The sequence below is a fragment of the Plodia interpunctella genome, chromosome 27 (genome assembly GCF_027563975.2).
Source record: "Plodia interpunctella isolate USDA-ARS_2022_Savannah chromosome 27, ilPloInte3.2, whole genome shotgun sequence".
NCBI classification, from domain to species: domain Eukaryota; kingdom Metazoa; phylum Arthropoda; class Insecta; order Lepidoptera; family Pyralidae; genus Plodia; species Plodia interpunctella.
In genome coordinates this window covers 3547163-3571023 of record NC_071320.1, presented here as the reverse complement: position 1 = coordinate 3571023, position 23861 = coordinate 3547163, and the positions used below count along the sequence as shown (strand labels likewise).

General features: G+C 36.5%; 2 protein-coding genes across 8 annotated transcripts in view; one reads left to right on the top strand and one right to left on the bottom strand.

The window, feature by feature from the left end:
• The window catches only part of Rbcn-3B (Rabconnectin-3B), a 90771-nt gene extending 78506 nt beyond the window's left edge, over positions 1-12265 (top strand). For all 7 annotated transcript variants that reach the window (XM_053765649.2, XM_053765647.2, XM_053765648.2 and 4 more), the window contains 11 exons: positions 762-908; positions 1718-1860; positions 2152-2378; positions 4005-4146; positions 4974-5027; positions 5928-6113; positions 6804-6930; positions 8141-8318; positions 9051-9177; positions 9473-9643; positions 11531-12265. In XM_053765649.2, coding sequence (XP_053621624.1) covers positions 762-908; positions 1718-1860; positions 2152-2378; positions 4005-4146; positions 4974-5027; positions 5928-6113; positions 6804-6930; positions 8141-8318; positions 9051-9177; positions 9473-9643; positions 11531-11703 — 1675 coding nt within the window. In that variant the 3' untranslated portion in view covers positions 11704-12265. The remainder of the gene's footprint in view (positions 1-761; positions 909-1717; positions 1861-2151; positions 2379-4004; positions 4147-4973; positions 5028-5927; positions 6114-6803; positions 6931-8140; positions 8319-9050; positions 9178-9472; positions 9644-11530) is intronic.
• Positions 12266-12316: 51 nt separating this feature from the next.
• LOC128681623 (putative ATP-dependent RNA helicase TDRD12) lies at positions 12317-22934 on the bottom strand. Its single transcript, XM_053765643.1, has 3 exons — positions 22502-22934; positions 21145-21986; positions 12317-20181 (listed from the first exon to the last, which is right to left on the bottom strand). The coding sequence occupies exons 1-3, from the start codon at positions 22783-22785 to the stop codon at positions 15503-15505; spliced, it is 5805 nt and encodes a 1934-aa protein (XP_053621618.1). The 5' UTR covers positions 22786-22934; the 3' UTR covers positions 12317-15502.
• Positions 22935-23861: the final 927 nt, after the last annotated feature.

Below are 23861 nucleotides of genomic sequence, written 5' to 3'. Positions count from 1 at the left end.
GGTAAGTCACATGAATGTTTATCAATGTCTATCAATCAGTGTGCAGGTTTTCCCACGAAGATTTCCTTCACCGGAAGCGAGTGGTGGTTGATGAAAACTACCATACATACATATGTATGGTAGTTTTCAGATTGATACACAAAAGATACAGTAATTTTAATGACTCCTCTACTGAGCTGAGCTTCCTTAAAATCTGCAAATACAGACTAATCTCATCAATATCGGTGTAGCAGTTGTTTATTTTATTAAGTACTAGCGGCCCAGCTTCGCTCGGATAAAACTGTAAAAATTATTCACCTAAATCTTCCTCTTGAATCACTTGCGTAGTTTAAAGATCTAAGCAAACACACAGGAACAGAAAAAAAAGATGGAAGCCATTTTGTTTGAAACGATTTAGTAATAGATAGATAGATAGATAAACTCTTTATTGCACCATTTACATAGGAGTACAGTTATAACAAGATATTCAAACATAATGAGTGCAAAGGCGGACTTATCGCTAATGCAATTTCTTCCAGACAACCTTTGGATGGCAAGAGACACAAGACACTAAGAGGGTGCAGTAAACTTAACAGTATTAAATAATTAGACAAAAAAATAAAATATTAAAATAAAAAGATATAGAATAGTGATTTTATACAGAAAAGAATATTAATTTATACATTAAAAGATATATATTTATTCCTTTTTATAACATTAGTATGTGTAGCAGGATATAGTATCACGTTTGGTAATATTTTCTTACTTGCTACTTCTAACAGACTGTTCAGCTCCAAACTGCACTGGGAGCTCAGCACCACGCTGACCACAAACCATCTGCTGTCAATTGTGGCTCTCGCCAACACCCTCATGTCCATGAGGAACGCGAGCTTCGTGCCCGAACAAGAAGTGGCCAGGAGGCTTCACAGGTATTCCCTAGTTATTCGTAGAAAATATGAAGCATACATGTAATGTCTCTTTCTGTCAATGCCAAATTTTGTAAAGTAACTTTTCTATCTAAATTAAAAAAATTCAGTTATAAAAAAGTTACAAAATTTAAATTTTGTAACTTTTTTTATAATTATTCCAATCCCAACTAATATTATAATGTTATAAAGTAAGTTTATTTGTTACCTCTTCTGATGAAATTTGGTACACGGGTAGAAAATAACCTGGAATAACGCATAGGGTACTTTTTATCCCAAAAACTCCTACGGTAGCGAAGCCCAGGGGCGCAGCTAGTAATTTATAACTGAGGATAAATTACTAATAGTAAGTAGTAGTAGTAATTTATGACTGAGGATAAATTACTGATAACGGTGTTGCCCGTGTATTTTTTTTAATGCAAAATAATGGTAAGCCCTTCTGGCATGATAGCGACTCATCATCAGCCTGCCCTTATCCCACTTTATGTGTGATTGGTACAGCATGTCAGTCTCCTCCACTTCTCCCTGTCAGATGTTAACCGATCTGTTACTCCCTGTTTAGCCATATCCTGCCTAACGCACTCAATCCACCTCGTCTTCGACTTGCCCCTACTTCTTTTCCCATTCATACACATCCATCGAAGCATCCTCATCTCCGGAACATGCAGTCGCCTTTCGACCGTGGCGTGATAGCGACTAACACTGTTCATATGACTTTCATTCGGCATTTCTTCTCAGCATCGAGTCGTTGCGAACTGCTAATAATTTGTAGCCCTTTGAGAGATTTCATTCGATTTTACACTTCTTCTCAGACCTTCAACGCGGAGTTCATCCTGGGTCGGCGATGAAGAAAGAGAAGAACAGTTGGCGGCGCAGCAGAGTCACATCAAGCAGGGCTGGTCGCTGTTGGTGACCTTGCACAGCGTACTCTTGCCGGAGACTGTCGTCGCTGCTGGTACTCTCTAACTCTCTCCCTCTCGCTCTCTCTCAAAAAAATACAATCTAATTTGTGATTCTACACATCTTAACTCTTTGTAATAGCCGAGCAACACGAGACGTTATGTAGTGGAATCGAACGTAGAGTTAACGTTTTATAGAAACGACATATTAAAAAGTTTTTTTTTTGTATTTATTACGATTAGACAAAAGTCGTAGAACAAAAGATGTTAGTCTCTATATACCTTATGCGCCTTTGGAAGGTTATGCGTTAGATACCAGTAACCCTGTCTGTATATGTTACACACAGGCTCAAAGAGCTTCAAACGTCCTCAAGTGGAGATGCTGGCGCGCAGATGGCAGCACCATTGCATAGAAGTGCGGGACGCGTCTCAAGCACTCCTGCTAGCCGAACTCAGTCGACTGGGCCCGAAAGGAAGGAAGGCTTTAGTTGACAACTGGGCTCAATACCTCCCTTTGTACACCCACACGGAAAGCATCAATCCACACAATAAACCTGCGGAGCCTAATCAGAAGGTAATTTAAAATTAGTTTAATAATAAATGCCGCGAGCGTCATGGGCACATTTGCATCAGGTACGACTCGGTCTATTTGACTGACGTACTCAGCGTTTAAATATTGACATTAATGTGCATTTCAACGCAAAAAAGGGGTGTTATAAGTTTGACCGCTAAGTGTCTGTCTGTCTGTGTACGTGGCATCGTTAGTCATCAACGTGTGAATGAATTTTGATGCGGTTTGTTTTATTTGATAACTAATTTTTATTGCGGTGGTTCTTAGAATTGTTTGATCAAAATCGGTTCAGCCGTTGTAGTGTTCGTAATGAATATTTTAAGTCGGGGTTTTTTTAATTTGTCTAACAAATAAACTTGTATGTCTACAAATCTAATACTCGATTGTCAATCTAAACAAACTTGTTTTTTAAACTTTCACTCTTTGACATTAAATTGATACGTCGCGAATAGTCCGCTCGTTTCTTGTCAATGTAAAGTATGTCTACAGAGGACGTTCTAAAGCTCACTTTTCAATGAACGTCTTACCGAGGGGGAGCGGTGCGGTAGAAATATGCTGTCTTTATCGGTTCGACCTCAGTAGCGCAAAGGTAAAGCGCTTGCCTCTGAACCGAGAGGTCCCGGGTTCGATCCCCGGTCGGGTCATGGAAAATGATCTTTTTCTGATTGGCCCATGTCTTGGATGTTTATCTATATATGTATTTGTTAAAAAAGTTTTTATCGTTGAGTTAGTATTCCATAACACAAGATTCGAACTTACTTTGGAGCTTAGCTCAATCTGTGCGATTTGTCCGTATGTATGTTTACTTCTGAAACGTAAACATATCGCCGTACGAATGGTACACGGTGCAAAAGGTCCGATTAATGCATAAGGTATATATCTATTAGTATATAATTTTGCTTTAATCATATTGCGCGCTTCGTTACCTTTTTTTGGATATACAATTCAATGAATATAATTGTACAGGTCAAGCACAAAGTTGATTTATTTGCGGAAAATTGGCAAAATTTTTACACCGTATTTGGACGTTTATTTTTATCTCAGCTAGATAAAATTTAAATGTGTATTTAAATTGTGGTATCACAATGGACACTATCATTTGGTTGGAGCCATTCGTTTCTATTCGCCAGGGTATCGATTCTGCTAAAGTTATTTCATAGTCGTGTCTCGATCGCTATGCAATAGCCAATAACTATTACACGATTATGATTTAAGGCCGGTGCAAACCGAATTCGTTAGCAGCACAGTTGTATGTATAGAATTGTAACGCAAGTGTACACACCTGTGCGCACGCATGTAAACGAATCTGTATTCGTTTACGATTGTAAAATCGTGTAACACAGATGGGTGTACGCCCAGTATTAGTATATCCCCATCATTTAATTGTTTTTGCGTGACAGTTACAAGAAACTGGGAAAAACCGGGAGGAAACCCATCAATGGTGCTGCATACGAATTCGTCGCACGTCAATGCACGAGCCATTTAACTAGCATTAACACTCAGTTTAATATATAATCGAACGTATACGCGTAAATAGTCTAAGAGCCTTGGACGCGTGACGGGTTAAACTTTAATTCCCCGAACAAATGAACTATGACTGAATGACTATAGATAAACATAATGTCACAGCAAGACGAAGAATTTGAAGAAGAAGAGGAAGAAATAGTGCGCAAGCCGTCGTCCATGGCTGAGCTGAAACGCAAGCAAACCACGGCGGTCGTGTTGCTGGGCGTGATCGGCTCCGAGTTCGGACAGGACATCACTAGTGAAGGTGACGTACAGTGAACATCACATCAGCCTGCCCGAAATTCATTGCAAACTCGCCGTTATTACCGCGCCGTAAGAGGTTCATGCGGGGTAACTTGTTCTGCTGTTGACTGTACTATTGTTTTACTTATTAATAATTTATTTTAGACATCATATCGAGTGTTGAGGCAGGCAGTCGCATACACACTAGTCAACTAAACTGTCAACCAGTGTGCAGGTTTCCTCACGATGTTTTCCTTCACCGGAAGCAAATGGTGGTCTATGAAAACTACTATACCTATATGAGTCAGATTGGTAAACAATCTCTAGTGGCGCGAGTAGGATTCGAACCTGGCACAGACGGAAGGTTTTATCCACTGGGCCACCACCGCAACTGTGTTTTAGACATAGAACTATGTTAAACTCGGTGAGTTTCCGAGCATTTTGAGCATTACCGCCCATCAAAATAAAGAACCTTTCTAAAATCTGAAAATCATCAATAAAATTTAACACTACTTGCAATTAGAAGAAGTTTTTTTTTACAAAAATGTCATTATTGACACAAGCTTTTATTGTTGTCAAAGATATTTTACATCTCTCGTGTTCGGTAAGTTACTTATTACCCCCAAATGAAATGGGGCTTGTAGGTGACCAATTAGCGCTCCAGGGTAATAATGTAGCTAGAAAAGCCCTAGGGTGAGTAATTTAAAAAAAAAACCACTTCACTCTTTCAAAAAGTTCGCGTACATCTAACCATCATACTGGCAATAGACATACTAGTGTGACAAAAAAAATATTTCCGTGCATTTGCAGTAAACTTTGGTTTTGTACAAAACTTTATGTTTCACACAGGTCCTGCAGGCAAAGGACGCCATAAGGCGGACAGAAAGAGCTCAGTCGTTGAAGGTATCGTGTCCCTGTTTAGAAGTACATTCCTTCCCTTTTATACTCCTAATTCTTTACGGATCAGGAGGTTTTGGAAGCTAAACGTCCTTGGGTGCACATCGATCTACAAAACAAGGTATGAAACGGCGGACTTATCCCATGAAGAAGATCTATCTCTTCCAGTCAATGGGCACGTAAGGAAATACATGTGATACGATTTTGTGATTATGAAATTGGATGGCTTGTAGTTCGCCTTAGAATAAGACAACTCCGAGATTTCTTCTTTATACAGGTTTACTGGTAGAAAACGCAAAACCTCCTAAAAACGACTTGAGTAGGTACATCGAAACGAGCATCTTTTATTCTACCACTTTTCGTGATTCGTAGTTTTTTTTTTTATATAAAATAAAATACAATCTACTTTGCGATTCCACACATCTTAACTCTATGTAATAGCCGAGCAACACGAGACAGTACAGTAGCGTTATGTAGCGGAATCGAACATAGAGTTAACGTTTTATAGAAACGAAAAAAATTTTATTTTTTTCATTTGACCGAGCGAGCGAAGCGAGCGAGGTCTAGCATTCTACTTGGGGCAAAAATACATTTTTTATATGTATGTATGATTGTAACGCGATAACTTTCGAACCGTTGATCCGAGTTGGTCTTTTAGCCCTAATATCATACACACATCTCATTCTTGTATGATCGAAATGGAAGACATGACGAGGTTCTACAGCTTTCTCTGTCTACGATTGCGATATGTCTACGATTGTGATCGAAGTCTACAATTTTTTTATGATAAATAGTTTTTTTTTATTTTTTTTTGTATTAGCGGTTTGAGTCCCACTGCTGGGCAAAAGTGTCCCCTAACTTCCTTTTTTGTTTTTTTGTCAAAAAAAAAATGTTGTCAATTGTCAGGATTCACACTGAGCGCCTCAAACAACCTGGCTCGGCTGACGGCGCTGGCGCTGAAGCACCTGCTGTTGTCCCCCCCCTGCCCGCGGCTCCCCGCGCACACGCCGCTGCGCCGCGCGGCCGTCGACTTGCTGGGCCGCGGGTTCACAGTCTGGGAACCCTACTTGGACGTCAGCCAGGTCTTGCTGGGTGAGTTTCTGCTCCTAGTAAAAGGCGATCGAGGGAAACACCGATCATACGTGACTTTTATATTTATATTGACATTATTTGGTCTACATGCTCTTTTATACTGAACAATTTTTTGTATTAGACTAACCACAAAATCGCGAAAATCTATACTATTAATACTATTATTATAATGAGTTGAATTTGTATGTTTGAGGCGGGTATCTCCGAAACTATCGAACCGATTTCAAAAATTCTTTCACCATTAGAAAGGCACATTATCCATGATTGCTATATGCTATGTTTTATCTCAAAATTCCCACGGGAGCGAAGCCCCGGGCAACATCTAGTCCTAACTTATATTATAAATGCGAAAGTTTGTTACCTCTTCACGCTCTATCCACTCAGCCAATCTTCTTGAAATTTTGCATACATGCAGTTTGTCCAGTGTGGAGAAGGACATAGGGGGTATTTCATCCCTGAATAATAACCGTTCCCTTGGGAAATTCACGCGAGCGAAGTAACATCTAGTAATTAATATATTTAAAAAATCTGCTTTGTCTTTATTTTATATTTTCATGATTGTATTTTTGAAATTTGTCTATAATAAATTGTAAAAATCTATGTAATAGCCGAGCAACACGAGACAGTACAGTAGCGTTATGTAGCGGAATAAATTGTAATAATCTATAATAAATTGTAAAAATCCGCCAGGCTTGCTGGAGCTATGCTCTGACGCAGACAAGCTTGTACCGTCGATGACGTACGGCTTGCCGCTCACTCCGCAAGCCGACTCTTGCCGCACTGCGCGGCAAGCCCTGACCCTCATAGCTACCGCTAGGTAAGATATATATATATATATTTATATATTGGCGCAGTGGTAAAGTGCTTGCCTCTGAACCGAGAGGTCCCGGGTTCGATCCCCGGTCGGGTCATGATGGAAAATTATCTTTTTCTGATTGGCCCGGGTCTTGGATGTTTATCTATATATGTATTTGTTATAAAATATAGTATCGTTGAGTTAGTATCCCGTAACACAAGCCTCGAACTTACTTTGGGGCTAGCTCAATCTGTGTGATTTGCCCTGATATATTTATATTTATTTATATATATCTAAATTTATGTAAATGATATGTTTTCATAGTTGTATATTCTAACTTATAATCAGGTATAGGTTTCACCGCGATACGTTGCTTAGAACCCGAGAGATAGACAATAATAAGTAATAGCGGACGAACGACCAACGCGGGCGAAGCCGCGGGCAAACGCCAGTCGAGTAATATACATGATTTACGTAAATAAAATAAAAAATATGATAATCTCGCCTGCAAGTTATCATATCCCACTAATATTATAAATGCGAAAGTAAATTTGTTTATTAAGTACATCTTCACGCTCTATCTACTCAACCAGTCTTCTTGATAATTTGTATATATAGATACATGTACCTTGAATTATACTTAGATAAGAACATAGGATACCTTTCATCTCGAAAAAACAACTGTTCCCGTGGAAAATTTGCCCGGGCAAAGCCGCGGGCAACGGCTTGTCCTACTAATATTATAAATGCGAAAGTTTGTGAGGATATGTTTGTTTCTCTTTCACGCAAAATCTACTGGACGGATTGTTATGAAATTTTGTACACGGATACAATATAACCTGAAATAACACATAAAGTAATGTTTATCCCCCGCCCCGGGACGCAGCTAGTTATTCATAAATGCTGAATAAAAAGTATATTAAAATTACTATTAAAGTGTGTTAAAAAATTATGTGTTTTTAATTTATGTTTACTAACACCCATTTATTTATTTAAATTTTGAAATTTTTAAATAATGATGTGACATTTGTTAATTGACGTCTTTGGAGAAAAGGCCGCGGTGAAGTTTGTTGCGCCGCTTCTTCTTCACCTGCGCTTTGGAAGTCGGCAGTAGACTTAGTTTAAGTGATTTTTTTTTGACGTCAATAAGTGATGTATATCATCCTATATTGAATAAAGTATTTTGAATTTGAATTCTTTTTTTTTTAAACGATTCTTATTTCATTCACAGACCAGCAGCCTTCATAACGACAATGGCCCGTGAAGTCGCTCGTTGCGCCGCCGCTCAGCAAAGTGGCCAGCCGTCGCCTGCTTACCACGCGCTTCAGAAGGGCCGAGCTGAGGTGTTGAGGGGAATCGAACTGCTGATCGACAGGATGCATAACGAAGTGGCCGAGTTATTAGTTGAAGTGAGTTTAGATAGATACATGCATTTATTTGTGCAGTCAACTGCGGGGTCCCTTTTTTCCGCGTAAATTTTTTATCCTAATTTAATTTAGCATAAGTTAGGCATAAATTTTTTGACGACCTCGGTGGCGCAGTGGTAAAGTTCTTGCCACTGAACCGAGAGGTCCCGGGTTCGATCCCCGGTCGGGTCATGATGGAAAATGTTATTTTTCTTATTGGCCCCGCTCTTGGAAGTTTATCTATATATGTATATGTTATAAAATATAGTATCGTTGAGTTAGTATCCCATAACACAAGTCTCGAACTTACTTTGGGACAAGTAATCAATCTGTGTGATTTGTCCTAATATATTTATTTATATTTTATTTTTTGACATAATAATATTTTGACATACTTGTTTTTTGGCATATCTTTTCAATAAGCATAGTTTAGGCTAATGTATTTAATAAATAAATATACATGGAAAAATCACACAGTAATTTGCCAAATAAAAAAAAAAAGTACATAGTTCAGATAAGGGGAAACCACAGTATAGGGAGAATTTTTTTTTAAAGTAAATCTACCCAATTATATAAGTTTATTTCAGTTGCTTGAATTAAAAAAATAAAAATGTACCAATAAAATTAATTTCTCAATTTAGACAAATTTTTGTGATACAAGTGTTAAAAATTAAATACAAGAAAATAAAAAGATCTCTGACAGATACTAATTCTTATATAATATATAATTTTCAGGTGATGGATATCATACTACATTGTGTCGACCAATCACATCTCAAGAGTAAGGGTTTAAACGAAGTTTTCCCAGCGATCTGCAGATACAACCAGGTGTCCCACTGCCCTGCCACCAGGAGAATTGCTGGTATGTAAACGGCGAGGAAGGGATAACACTAGGATTTATTGAACATAACATAATAATAATAATATTCTACTTGGGACAAAAATACATTTTTTTGTATGCAATTATGTTTGTAACGCGATAACTTTCGAACCGTTGGTCCGATTTTGATGAAATTTAAAAGGTGTGTAAGATATGCCGATAGAATTTTTAATTGGAATTTCAAACTACGTCCATAAATTCATTGATATTTTGGGATAAACGCAAACCTCAATAACTTTGGTGATAAACGATAATATTAAATTTTGATAACTTCCAGTGGGCAGCCACACCGGGCAACTGGCGATGTACGAACTCCGCGCGGGCCGCTGTCAGTCGCTGGCGGCGCACAGCGGCGCCGTCACCGCGTGCGCCTTCAGCCCCGACGGCCGCTACCTCGTGTCGTACGCCACCAGCGACAACAGGCTGTCCTTCTGGCAGAGCACCGCTGGTGAGTGGAAAACCTTGATGTGAACTACATATAAAACATTTTTTCAGATTTTTATTAAAAGGTTTCTCAATAATAAGTACAGTGAGAAACATTCAACATAAGAGTAAGACTCCATTTGGACTGTTAAAGTAATATAATAGGCGCTTGTTTTATGACAAATTTAATAACGCTATTCAACCGGGCGTAAAACTTAAACATAACATTTGTGGGTACAATCTATTTCTCACTATATTCAGCTTTATTGCTATAGAAATAAGGTTAGTTATTGTGTCGCTGTCAGTCTCTCGCCGCACACAGTGGTCTGTTGACAATGTACGCCACCAGCGACAATAGGCTGTCCTTCTGGCAGAGCACCGCTGGTGTGTGGAAGACCTTGACATGAACTAGATATTTATTGTTATTTTTTATTTTTAACATGTACAGATGTAGAACCAACAGCTTGCATTCTTAAACTCTTCTATATATCAATGGGTTACAGGAAGCCAATTATAGGTTCCCGCTGGTAATTACAGAAATACTTAGATGATAAACGAATTTAGAGCATCATACAAAATAAAAGACCATACACATAATAAAGATATGAACACCACAAAACTACATCTTAAGTTTGAAAGAATTGCCGCGTTAAATAGCATCTTATCGATGACATACTACAGTTAAACATATCAATATCAAAATTACTAACCAGAGGGATTGGTGCAGATTTGCATTTCACTTTTCACCATGAATTGATTCGCAGCGAACCAATCACATTGCAGTGTGGTTGTCGTTGCGTCACAATGGCGCAATATGATTGGTTCGCTTCGTCTCACTTCGAATCGCACAACACAGATTATTTACACTGTTACTCGCACGCACGAGACAAGTATTACTTCGATAATTTGTTGAAGCATATGGAATCTGAATAAACGCACAAGATCTAAAATGTTTATAAGGCACTTTTCCAGATATTAGAAGGTTTCTCAATAATAAGTACAGTGAGAAACAATCAACAGACAAACGACCATTTGGACTGTTAAAGCAATATAATAATAGGCGCTTGTTTTATGAGATATTTAATAACACTATTCAACCGGGCGTAAAACTTAAACATAATATTTGTGGGTACAATCTATTTCTCACTATATTCAGCTTTATTGCTATAGAAATAAGGTTAGTTATTGTAAATCCTTGACGTGAACTGGATAGAAAACATTTTTTCAGACTTTTATTAAAAGGTTTCTCAATAATAAGTACAGTGAGAAACATTCTCAACAGACAAACGACGGTTTAGTCGTAAGAGTAAGACTCCATTTGGACTGTTAAAGAAATATATTAGCTGCTTTTTTATGAGAAATTTAGGAACACTTTCAACCAATATTCTTGAATTATTTTCCATACGAGTAAGAGACAAAAAGTAAGAATTTTAAAACGACGACCTCGGTGGCGCAGTGGTAAAGTGCTTGCCTCTGAACCGAGAGGTCCCGGGTTCGATCCCCGGTCGGGTCATGATGGAAAATGATCTTTTTCTGATTGGCCCGGGTCTTGGATGTTTATCTATATATGTACTTGTTATAAAATATGGTATCGTTGAGTTAGTATCCCATAACATAAGTCTAGAACTTACTTTGGGGCTAGCTCGATCTGTGTGATTCGTCCTAATATATTTATTTATTTATTTATTTTAGGGAATAGGTAGCAGTGATTGTAGAAAATGAGTAAGAGATGAGTAGGTATTTTGGAAAGTGGGAATTTTGTGAATTGCTAATTAGAGGATATGGGACACGTGTACCGAATCGGTAGTTCTAAGTATGGATTTCATCCTGGTAAAAATAACTGTTCCCGTGGGGTATTCACGTGGGCGAAGCCGCGGGCAAGCTAATAATAATATGTTCCTATTGTCCACAGGTATGTTCGGCCTGGGCGCGGCGCAGACTCGCTGCGTGAAGTGCTACAGCACCTGTCCCATGGCCGACGTGGCCAGACTCAACCCCGCCAGACTCGCCAGGCTCGTCTGGACCAACTGCAGGACCGTCACCTTGATGCTGGCTGACGGATCAGAAACTAGATTCAATGTCTAAAAGGTTGTGTATGTACCACACGAAAATGTTGATAGCGCGATTTAAAGTGATCCTAGCGCCATCTGTTGTTAGTTCTAGCAGTATTTGTTAACTTTATCTGTGTTGACAATCATCGTAAGACGATTGTGTCATAGCAAGTATTAGGCTTTGTTATATCGTCTGAAATAATGATTAGAAAAATAAACTATTAAAACTATAGCATATTCAATATGATATATCTATTTATCAATGCAATTATAGAATATATAGATTTATCTACGAAAATTATAATTAGCCAGTTAAAATTAGATGTTGTATGTACTGTACGTGTAATGAAATGTTAGTATTATATTTGTTATAGCACCATGTAATCAAAATTATGTAAACTAACCAGCTTTACCCAGATGCAAACACATGTTCGATCCCGGGCGTAATATGTTATGAAGTTTGTGCTCTATTATTTAATTATATAATTTATATTGTGATTGTTAAATTTATGTTCGAATAATTTTGTTTATCATTTATTGTTGTAAGCATTTATATTATGCAATTGTATAAATTATAAAAAATGGTTATATGAATATTACAGGCTTTTTATTTATAAAAAAGTTGAAGTAATAAATAAAACACCCAGTATACAATACTTTTTTATTGGACACATATTTTTATTCACGACATGTTTTCATAAACATCCAAATATAACAATTTTGTAAGAAGTTGAATACATAGTAAATCCTTACGGTTAACAGGTTCACAATTTGAGACTGGCGCTTTTTTTGCGTAGTTCTCATTTTGCGTCAGACCCAACAGTGTATAAACACGGAGACAAGTAGTAAATATAACTACATAAATTATATAAAAGGGTGTTAGCACGAACATTTTTTATTTAATATTACTGACGTTTCAGGAGTATTTGCGGTGTGAAGTTGTGGTGGTGAATGCATTTCTGCACACTACGCTCACAGTATCCGACTTTTTATCCGAAATAATTCGGGATGATTTAATTTATGTAATTATATGTTCAAAGTTTAAAAAAATAAGTAATAAACTCTATGGCTATAACCATAAAGATAGGAATAATAAGAGAATAGAAGTTCTAATCCGTACTAATATTATTAATGTGAAAGAGCGTTTGTTTGCCCTTATTTCACGTCAAAACTGTTTTGCATTGCATGCAAACATTGTATAATGATGTCCAGCCTTTTTTGAAGAAACCGAAAGGGAGACAGTATATAGAAAAGTAAGTACAAATGTTTTTCTTATTTCATATGAAATTTCTTCCAGTAAATCCATTGAGATTTTAATAGAGAGAAAACAATGGTGCACAATTTTACCACTTATATAGGAATATTGTAAGCTGACTGACAGACATTTGACGCGAAAAAGTGTCATTTGAATGATGGACAAAAAGTGCCTGTGAAGGTCAAATTTTTTAATAAATTGAACTTAAAATAACTGGCCACAGAGAGCACAAATTTGGTATGTAACCTACATAACCTTGCTTAGGGCAGCACTAACAATAGTACGTGCCGGATTTTTACCCGCGAAAGAAGTTGCGGTCATATAATTGACGTATAGACTATACAGCACTCTTAGCTTCATTTAGTCGATTCCTATGGTCATATTCTTCACACATGGACCATCAAAAACTTTATGCACCATTTAAAATTTATAAACTAAAAATCTTAAAAACTACACTTAAAATATGACTTCATATATATATATATATATATATATAAAGCCACGAATAAAATATGGCGCGAAGCAGTGCCTGTGAAGGTCTAATTTCTGAAAAAATGCCTCGACTCAAACTCAAAAGTGTTTATTAAACAAACGATATACAGTAGCCTGTCAAGAAAGCGAAAACTGATTTTTAACGAACTAAAATTATTTGTAATGGCAACACCAAATAGAACGGTTAAGATTGGCTAATAAACCCAGTGTTGCCAGGCGAGCTCCCTTATTTATTTTCTTCACTTTCTTCACAGATTGTACACTAACATTTTTTTTTACTTAAAACTATTTCTACTGCCGACTTCCAAACTGCTAATAGCGAGTGGTTACCGCAGCCTAATTTAACCGACCTTTAGTGTCTTCATACTAATACTTCCTACTTAACCTAACATTTAGAAATAATAACAACAAATAAAGCTTTAAAGTCTGATATCTATTGCCTTTACATGGCGTAAGTACTGTTAGATGCCTTTAGGCGCCTAGACTAAAATCAAAATAATAACACATTTAAAAATAAGGAGGGACAAATCACACAGATTGAGCTAGCCCCAAAGTAAGTTCGAGATTTGTGTTATGGAATACTAACTCAACGATACTATATTATATTACCTATACATATATAGGTAAACATCCAAGAACCAGAACATTGTGAAAAATACCATTTTCCATATTGACCTGATTGGGAATCGAACCCGTGACCTCCAGTGTAGCAGTCCGGCATGATGACCATTAGGCAACGGAGACCGACATTTGAATCGTAGATATTTGTTAAGAAGTGTCATGTTATATTAGTTATAAATGTAAATGTTACTTTGTATGGCCCATAGACGAAGAAAACTAAACAGAATGTGCCAGCGTAGCCGAATGGGAAATATTATTACTTATAGAACTACAAAGAGGCAAGATAGGCACTGTTAAACGGTACACTAATAAGGGACAAAAGATAGCGCTCTGTCCCGTTTCTTCTTCTATATTTCTAATTCGCGATAAGCGAAACGAAAGATTACATTGTAAATTCCAGTACCGCCAGCGCTGGTACGGCCACGTTTTCCATAAACCAGCAAATTACGTAGGTAACAAATGTCTGGCCATGCCGCTCCCGCCCGGCCCGGCCAGAAGGCAAACACAAGAAGTGCTGGCTTGATGTAGTCAAGGATGATATGGTTGCTCCGTCATCCGAAAAACGCCGGTCATCCGAAAATCGCTTTGCTACTTTTTCTTGTCCACTTTGCACTCTACACTCCTTGTTGATATCCCAATCCCAACTACTTAGGTAATATTATACTCGTAATAATTACGATAGTAAGTTTGTATTACCTCTTCACGCTCTATGTACTCAACCAAACTTCTTGAAATTTTGCATACATAGAATGAAATATGGAGAAGGACATAGGGTACATTTCATCCTGGAAAATAACTGTTCCTGTGAGAAATATACGCGGGCGAAGCCGCTGGCAAAAGCTAGTCTTTCTATATTTGATCGCTGCTGCAATATATTTTGTGTACAATAGGACCCACGGCACAAGCTTACGGTTGGCCGTTGAGTGTTGTGAATTTATTTATATAGCTATGAGTTACAGAGCCGTCTGCGAAGAGTTAAAATCTGTGGTGTGGTGTTAATGGAATTACAACTCTAATATCAATATATAAGTTGTATTATTTGCTATAACATAAAATAGATAATTTGAAAGCCAAAAACATGAAATATGATAAAATACTAAAAAAAACTATGAGAAAAATGAAGTGTCGTAAATACGGACTAAAAATATCAATTAATAGTGTGTACCTACTTTAAGTACTGAAGTAAGTAACAAGTAAGTACCTACTTTGTACACAGATATGTATAAAAATTCGAGCCGTTTAATTTCAGTCAATATTTTGGCATAAATGCATGGCAAGGCCGTTAAAAATATCCACACTTAAATAATATTAATATAAGAATTTATTCAATAGTAAAACATCAAAAATATATTTCGATATTTTTTATCTGAAAATATATACCTATCTAAATAAAACCACTATTCATAGATTAATTTTATAGACTGGTAATTTAAAACAAAGGGCGTTTCCGCGAAGCTAAAACGTTTTAAAATTTAGAGTCATCCACAAAATCGTCATCTGAATCTGATTCGGAATCATGCATATTTTTCAAAACTTTCTCTATAGTTTCCTTGTCTACGGCTTCCTCGTCCGAGGAAGTGTCTATGGAGTCTACATCATAGACAATCCACTTCTTAAGACTTACATCCCTAGTTAAATTCAGCCATCTTTTATTTAGCGCCTTAGTCAAATTCACTAAAATATATTGTCCTTTATTTGTATGGTAATAACTGTTATTATCTATAACACCGTACAATTCAAAATAAAATCCGTATTTGGTATCATTAGCAAAGGCTTCGAATTTCATCGATCTGTCTCCTATTACCAAATCGTAAGTCTCAACTATCAATTGAATTTTAATAATCACAGAGGAATAATGTTGACGCCATATTAATTTCGGTTTCCGCAATTCATCTTTCAAGTTTGCCGTTTTGATTTCATTATTTACTTCAACTCTGGCAGAGAGAGCGCTATCAGCGGACGATAAATCATCAGAATCTAGAATGTCCGCATTCATTTTGTTTGTAACTAGTTTTTCTTCGTTATTTTCAGTTGTCGCTATTTCTTTAATGGTATTAACATTTTTTTCTTTGGAGTCCTTTGTATTTTTTTCTACTGGGTCTACATCAGACTGTGTAACATTTTCTTTTGATAATTCTATTTCTTTTTTACTTTGTTTTGTAGAGTCAACTTTAATATCTATATTTTCTTTTAAGGAGTCATTTTCATTTTCTTTTGTAAATGCGTTGTCGGATTTAGACATAGATGCAGCATTTTCTTGGACTTTATTTTTTTCTTCTTCTATAATTTCAGAAACTTTTGCCCGGTTGCCCGCTGAGGTTGGTAACAAACCATTAAACATTTCTAAAAATTCTGGCGAACCATAAAAGTCCCACTTGTCAAAATCATCATCATCATCATCCTCTGGAACTAAAGGTATAGACCTGATAGGCTTTTTAAGAAAAGTGCTATCAAGAGGTAGAACAGACACGTCTTCTACTTCTTGAAGCGCAGAATTCGATATATTCTCCCATTCTTCTTCATTTATGTTACTTAAAACTTCATCTTCATTTGTGTGACTAACAACTTCGGTTGTTTCCGTTTTACTTGAAACAAGTTCTTCAAAATAATTCGCTTCTTCGACATTTACCTGGGCTAAATTTTTATCAATCATCAATTTATTTATCACAACATCTTCAGCGCCATACGTGTCTATCAGATATACGCCGTATTTATGACCTTCTGTGTGTGTCGCGATTTCTTTAGTAAAATATTTAATGTATAATTGCTTCATGTTGCCGTCGGAATCTTCTAAGCACGTATCAACAAACCAGTTTGTACCAAATTCAGTCCAGCTCTCACCAGCAGGTAACACACCGGCTAAACGACATTCTATAGCCTGACACGGCATTTGAGACAAGAATTTTTCAGGAATCTCAAGTAGATCTTTAGACAAAATGTCTCTCCAGTCACCTTGGTCAACAAAGAAACATTTAACCTTTCCTTCGTAAACTTCATCAATTCTCGCTCTTTCATACACACCATCGTCTGGGAATTTAGCTAAAACGAAATCGCCATTTTTAACCTCCGTCAACGGTTCTTGATTTTCATTTACGTATTTGTCAATATCTTTCAGTAAAATGTTCATACAACTTTCGAATTTGACCAGTCTGACGAAAAATGTGTCTGGCGTTTCGGCGCTTGTGAAAAACACTGATTGAATATTATCTGGCGCTAGATGTGCCCAATTAGGTTTCATCTTTTCTTTTACAGATTTAGTTGCTTCAATATTTTTTTTATCATCATCAACTACTAATTTACCTTCTCGACACAACTTCTGAAGTGTTGGTATATGTTCTGGATTTTGAACCGCGTGTATATCTAAGAGTATATTTCTGAAGTTTTCATTGACTACAGTTTCATTCAGTGAAGTGAGGTCTTGACAGGCTTCTAATGTATCGACTAATACACAGTTACCGATAGCTAGAGAAACTGTCCCCCTCAAATACAAGTCTTGTTTATCGGTTATCTTTTTCAATTGACTTGTAGCCAGATCTGAAAAGGTTATATCCTTGTCTTTAGGCTTTATATTCGCAAGAAGAACGCGAACAATGTGCGTTTCAATATTCTTCAACTCATCAGGCAAATAATATAAGTATACATCGCTACAGCGCTCAAATTTCTCTTCGTCTATCAATTTGATCAGAACATAATTAGGGTTGCCATTTTTGTAGTAGTTTAAAATCTTCATTACTTGGCATCGCGCGAAGAAATTCAACTTTACTGAAACGGCGCAAACGTCGCCAACTTTCGGGATGCCGTGCAGTTTTTTGTTCGATTCTTTGCTGTAATACATGCCCATTTTCAATGATAACGTGCTGTAAGTTTGTGGGTATTTTATGGCTACACCGTTGATAATGTTGGACAACAATCTTGCTGAGTACAAAACTGCAGAGTGATAATGTAGTATTTTAAATGTCACTATTCCTGTTTTAGGTATCCAGACTTTGGGCTCATCGTATTGTTTCAATATAGCATGTCGCTCTTGACAGTTCCAAAAATCTGGACACTCACCTAAAGCAAGTAGAGTATCACAGACTGGAACCCAATTCTTAGCCTTTATTTCGTCCTTTTCAGCCAAAATCTTGTTGCATACATCATTCAAAAATGGTGGAAAATCGTCCGTGCATCTTTTGATGAAATTAACTATTTTCGGTAGCTGCTCAATATTACTGTCTTCAAGCAACACTTGAATTTTAACATTTGACCCGCCTACATCGTCCACTTTGAAAATTGATGCATAATTATCGTTCAAAACGGCAAACCTTTTGCAAAACATAGAGAAAAGTTGTGGTAGCGAAAAATGTACGAGATAGTGTGCATTAGTTACGTTTAAATGTATCAAATTACTATCACAACAAACAAGAACAGGACCCAACAAAGGCTCTTGATATTCTGCCCAATTTTTGCTATGAACATATAAATCTTGTACCGTCATCGTGTTATTACAAGCAAAAACAACTTTACCCTGTTTTAGAAGACATTTCTCTAATACATCCACTTCTTTATCGTCACGACAAACTATAACAGTTCTTTTACTACCATCTACACGTTTCAAAAACTCCATTACTGTGTTTATTTTATTTTCATTTTTGACAAAATTGACTGTTGTGTTAGCTTTAGAATATAGCACGCATTCTTGGAAAGCACCAATGCAAACAACGGAATTTGGCGCCTTTTTCGCTAGCGGACCCATAAAATCACACCAGATCCTAGACGCTGCAACAATCTGAACTTTCAGTTCCCTATTAGCTCTCGTTTTAAGCATTTCTTTTATTTTAATCAAGAAGAATTTGACCTCATTGATGTAAACTTCTGATAACCTCTCGCAGTCGTCTAAAACGAAAGTTGCTAGTCTACGCAAGTCGACACCGAAATCTGTCAATTGCATCAATCGAACCAGTATAGAAGGTGTACAAATAAGTAAATCACATCCATTCAGCAAAGATGTGGTTATGTGTAGTTCATCCATGCCCGTGTAGCATGTCAAAACTTTTTCTTTCAAGCCTAAAAACATTTTGCTAAGTCTCTCCACTTCTGATGCAGCTTTTGCTGTGGCACATACTATAATACAACTAGGGCCTTTATCAAGAGAATCAGACTTAAAATCAGTCACTAAGCGGCACACAGCAGGCAAATAACCCATAGTTTTACCACTATCTAAAGGACTTATCATAAAAAGACTGTAACCTCTAAGAATAGTATTCCAAGAAACACTTTGAATCATCTTAGGTTGTTTTACTGACATATTAGTCAGAGCTATATGTATATTAGTATTGAAATGTACGTCGCGCAAATCCATACACGGCTGTATGCGATTATTTGTCTTCGTGTGAACCATTAAAACTGGGGTTACCAATTTATCAACGAAAACTGTATCTACATTTTTAAAAGGATTTACATTGTTCTTAATGTCTACATGAGTTAATTTAATATCTTCTTTGGGCAATACTATTTTGGGACTTGTGTTAGCGTGATATTCTAAATTTAGCTTTTTTAATACATCTTCAATATCGTCATCGGAATCTACAGTGTTTTCTTTCGAATCTTCCATGCTTGTGGAGGAATCTTTAGCAATATCCGATGAAGATAACGAATCGCCACTAGTTTTTGATGTTACCATGTGCAAATTCAACTTCTTTAGCAAAATTTTTGAACGAAGTATAGTTTTCGACTCAACGGACGAATCTGTTTGCGATATATTATCGTTAACTATGTTATTATCAAAATTTACTTGTTCATGGTATTTTTCTTCATGTCTCTGGGGAACGAGATCGGTTTCAACGTCATTATTAATATTAGAAAAATTATTCTTGTCTACAAATGTTATACCTTCGAGACATTTTATAAGACCATCTTTATTGGTTATTGCTACATTGATCTCTGAATCTACACCTCCGAAAACATCATTACACGGCGGGGTTTCCAATACTTCGATATTGTCTACGCCTTTAATTTCTAAATTGTCATCATCATCAACTACAGACTTAGGAACTACTTTAAAGGTTAGTTTGTGGCGATCCAAACCTGGAGGCCCGAATGCGATGCGCTTTTCATTATTAACGTCAAATTCTGGAATTTTCCGGGACTTGCTCTTTTTCTTCACTGTAAAAGAAATATTATAAATTAGCTGGTATATAATAATCTAGAATATTTAAGAACTAGCTTATGCCCAAGGTGTGATTTCCCACGGCAACAGTGATTTTTCCGGGGTGAAAGGTATTCTATGTCCTTCTCCGCACATCATACTATATGTATGCAAAACTTAAAGAAATTGAATAAATAGAGTGTGAAACGTAACAAATAAATTTGTTTTCACATTAATAATGTTAGTTAAGATTAGGATAAGCACAAGTGACAATATTACAAGTACAGATTCTTGACCTCTGTATTATGAAAACCATACAAACTTCCATTGCATACCATTTCAGTCCCTTAAGATTTCACTACCTATGACAAATTTCATCAAAACCAGTCCGGCATTTTACTCATGAAAGGATAGCAGATAAATATAAATATAGCACACTAATGACAGTTTAGTTCATTAATGTGTATGTGATTATTTGCCACTAGATGTCGGATAAAATGGAGTAGCCAAAGTCAGATGCCCTTAGGTGACTTAAATGAAATATCATATTTCATAACACACTCAGAGTAAGAAAGCAGATAACCAAGTTTAAATATATGTTTTTTATATATGTTTGAAGTAGAAATTCAAGAGAAATCTTAATCCTATTATAAATGCAAAAATAAGTTTGTTACTTCTTCACGCTCTATCCACTCAACCAATCTTCTTGAAATTTTGCATACATGTATCTTTAATCCCGAAAAATGCCAGTTCTTGTGGGAAATTCACGCGGGCAAAGCTAGTATTATAAATGCGAAAGTAAGTAAAGTTAGTTTGTTCTTCACACTTTATCCACTGAACCAATCCTCTTGAAATTTTGCATACATATAGTTTGAAGTACAGAGAAGGACACAGGGTACCTTTCATCCTGGAAAAATCTCGCCGGCGAAGCCACGGGCAAAAGATAGTAAAATAGGTATATAAATACAAAAAAATCTTACATTTTGGTGGTCTCCCAGAAGTGGGCAATGCATCATACGCTACTGTGTAGTCTTCCACTAATCTGTTCTTATTATCAAGCATGACAGACTCTCTATAGTCAGTGTTATCAACATCAGTATTGCTTTTCTTTTCCATCAATTTCTTTATTATAGATGATTTATTTCCAAAATGAGATTTATTCTCTGTACTAGAGGTTTTAGGTGCTATGTTGTTTTTTTCCTCTTCAATGTGAACGGGCTCTTGGATTTCTGAGCTTTCACTTGGAGCTTTCCTTGCAATAGCATTTTGTTCCAAAAATTTCTTTGTGGCCAGTAGCATCTTTTCAGTGTTTGAAGGTGACACTTGTGCTTTGGTTTTAAGAAGTTCCAATTTTTTCTTGCTAGATGGCATTGGTACTTCTGCGTCTTTGAATTTAGAAGTATGCCTTCTAACAGCTCTTCCCATAGACTCTTCATCAATATCTTTACATCTTTCAAAATCTTTCAGCTTATTCCTCAATAATACTTGGATGTTTTCATGTTGACGTAAATTGTCCACCGTCAACATTGATTCTAAGTTCTGTGATTTGTGATAGATACTTGTTTTCTTCTTGAATGCCTTCTCCCATTCTTTTTTCGGCTTGTCATTTGGTTTCTCTAATTGTTTGATTACATCGCGTTTTTGATGTGAATTCAATTTGGTTTTCAATTTGCCAGCACTCAGTTGCTGATGAAAGAGGGCCGTGTCGTACATAGCAAAACCAGATTTTATCAGTTGTTGCTGCAGACTTTTGTGCTTTCCATTCTTTTTTTTTACTATTATTTCTCCGTACTTGTGAATGTTGTCATCAAAGATGGAGTTCCTGAAACAATTTTAACACTATGTTACACTATGAAAAATAGTGTAAAAGTTTAACAAACTGTTGTAAAGTTCATCTTTAAAAATTGATTCCTAAGGAGCTCAAGTTTTTTGCTATCTTATTCTATTATCTATTAGAGTTCCACAACTCTTGGCTCTGTCCAGCCTGTAAAGGATAAAGACGTGATACCGTATGTGTATAGACACAGAGGACATATTAGCTGAAAGCTCCTTAACTTTAACATGTCAGGATACAATACATGGACCTCTTTTGAGTTTTTGCAGTTTCTTTCCAACCATAGGGCCTTGTAACCCTGGACCCACTGTACCCTGCTTGGAACTCTATGTGGTGGTAATAGAGCCTAATTTACAATGACTCTTGGAAGCTTGATATGCTGTGAACGGCACATGGTTTGAAACTGTATAACATTTGAAACTAAACTAAGGTGGCTGTTAATTTTGACAAAAAATATCTAACATTATGAAGCAGATGATGCTTATATTCTAATATTAATTTACCTCCTATCAATATGGACTGGACTAAACCATATTTCTTGAGCATCAGAAAACACTTCCCTCATGACAAGGTAAGACGCTGGAGTCCACTGCTCACATTCCCGCGTCTCTACATTAAATGTTGTCTCACTTATCGTTACTTCCTGAGGAGTTAAACCATAAACACCAATCTGCTCGAAAATAAAATCTTCAGACTTCGTGTTTTCGACTTCTACCCACAGCAAATGTGGATTAATATAGTGGAGGATCTCCACTTTATAACAATTAGCACCCGCAGCCATTTTCATTCAACTAATTGTATAGCATTTCTGTGATGAAGCACGCTGCAAAAACCATTTTCAGCTTAAATCAGCACAAAAAAATAAGAATCGCGCGCCGTTTCTGCAGCACTTCGAAAATTTTTAACAAAGAAAGAAAGAGTGAGTGAGTGAGTGAACAAAACATAAATCAAATTGACGTACAATAATACATGTAGGGTTGCCAGTTCGCCAGAAATCAGGGAATGTCCCGGAATATTGAGTGAAAAAATTTAATCCCGTGTCCAGCAATTTCACGTCACTGTCTCGGAATTCACAAAAACAGTTTTACGATACTTTTACTTCGATTAAAACGGCTTCTAAAATCAAACCAAAATTTACTTAGCGCCCATATTTATTTAGAACGGTTTCCGGTTCTTCTTCTTCTTCTTGACCTTATCCCACTCATGTGGGGTCGGCACAGTATGTAAGTTCCTTCCATTTTGTTCTGTCATTCGCTATATCCATTGATACTCCTTTCCAAAATCAAAATCAAAATCAAATCATTTATTCAGAAATTAGGCCTTCACAGGCACTTTTTCACGTCATAATCTAAATTAAATGATGTTTACCAAAGCTACAAACTACTAGCATTTCGGAACGACCACTGCTGAGAAGAAATGCCGAAAGAAACTCATTCAAACAGTGTTGGTCCCTATTATGCCAGAAGGGCTTACCATTTTTTATATATAAATTTATGTATAATTTTTTATCAGTAATATAACATTAAGTACATAATAAAGTACATGGTCAAAAGGTATACTGAAACATATTATGATTGTGATCAAGTGCTGATGAAAGGAAAATATATATATATACTTATATATATATGTATAATTAACCAAACAAAAAAAAAAACTTTTAATAAAAGATCGAGCTGACCAGTTCCCCCGGCAGCACCCGTTCACGAGTTGACGCGTGAGTCAGCCATCGCGAAGCTTCCTATTCATACTATCCTTGACACACTCCATTCATTTCTTCTTAGGTCTTCCTCTATTCCTGGAACCCTTTACTTCCATCTTTAATGCCCTTTGAGTGACGTGATTTTCATCTCTTCTTAAAATATG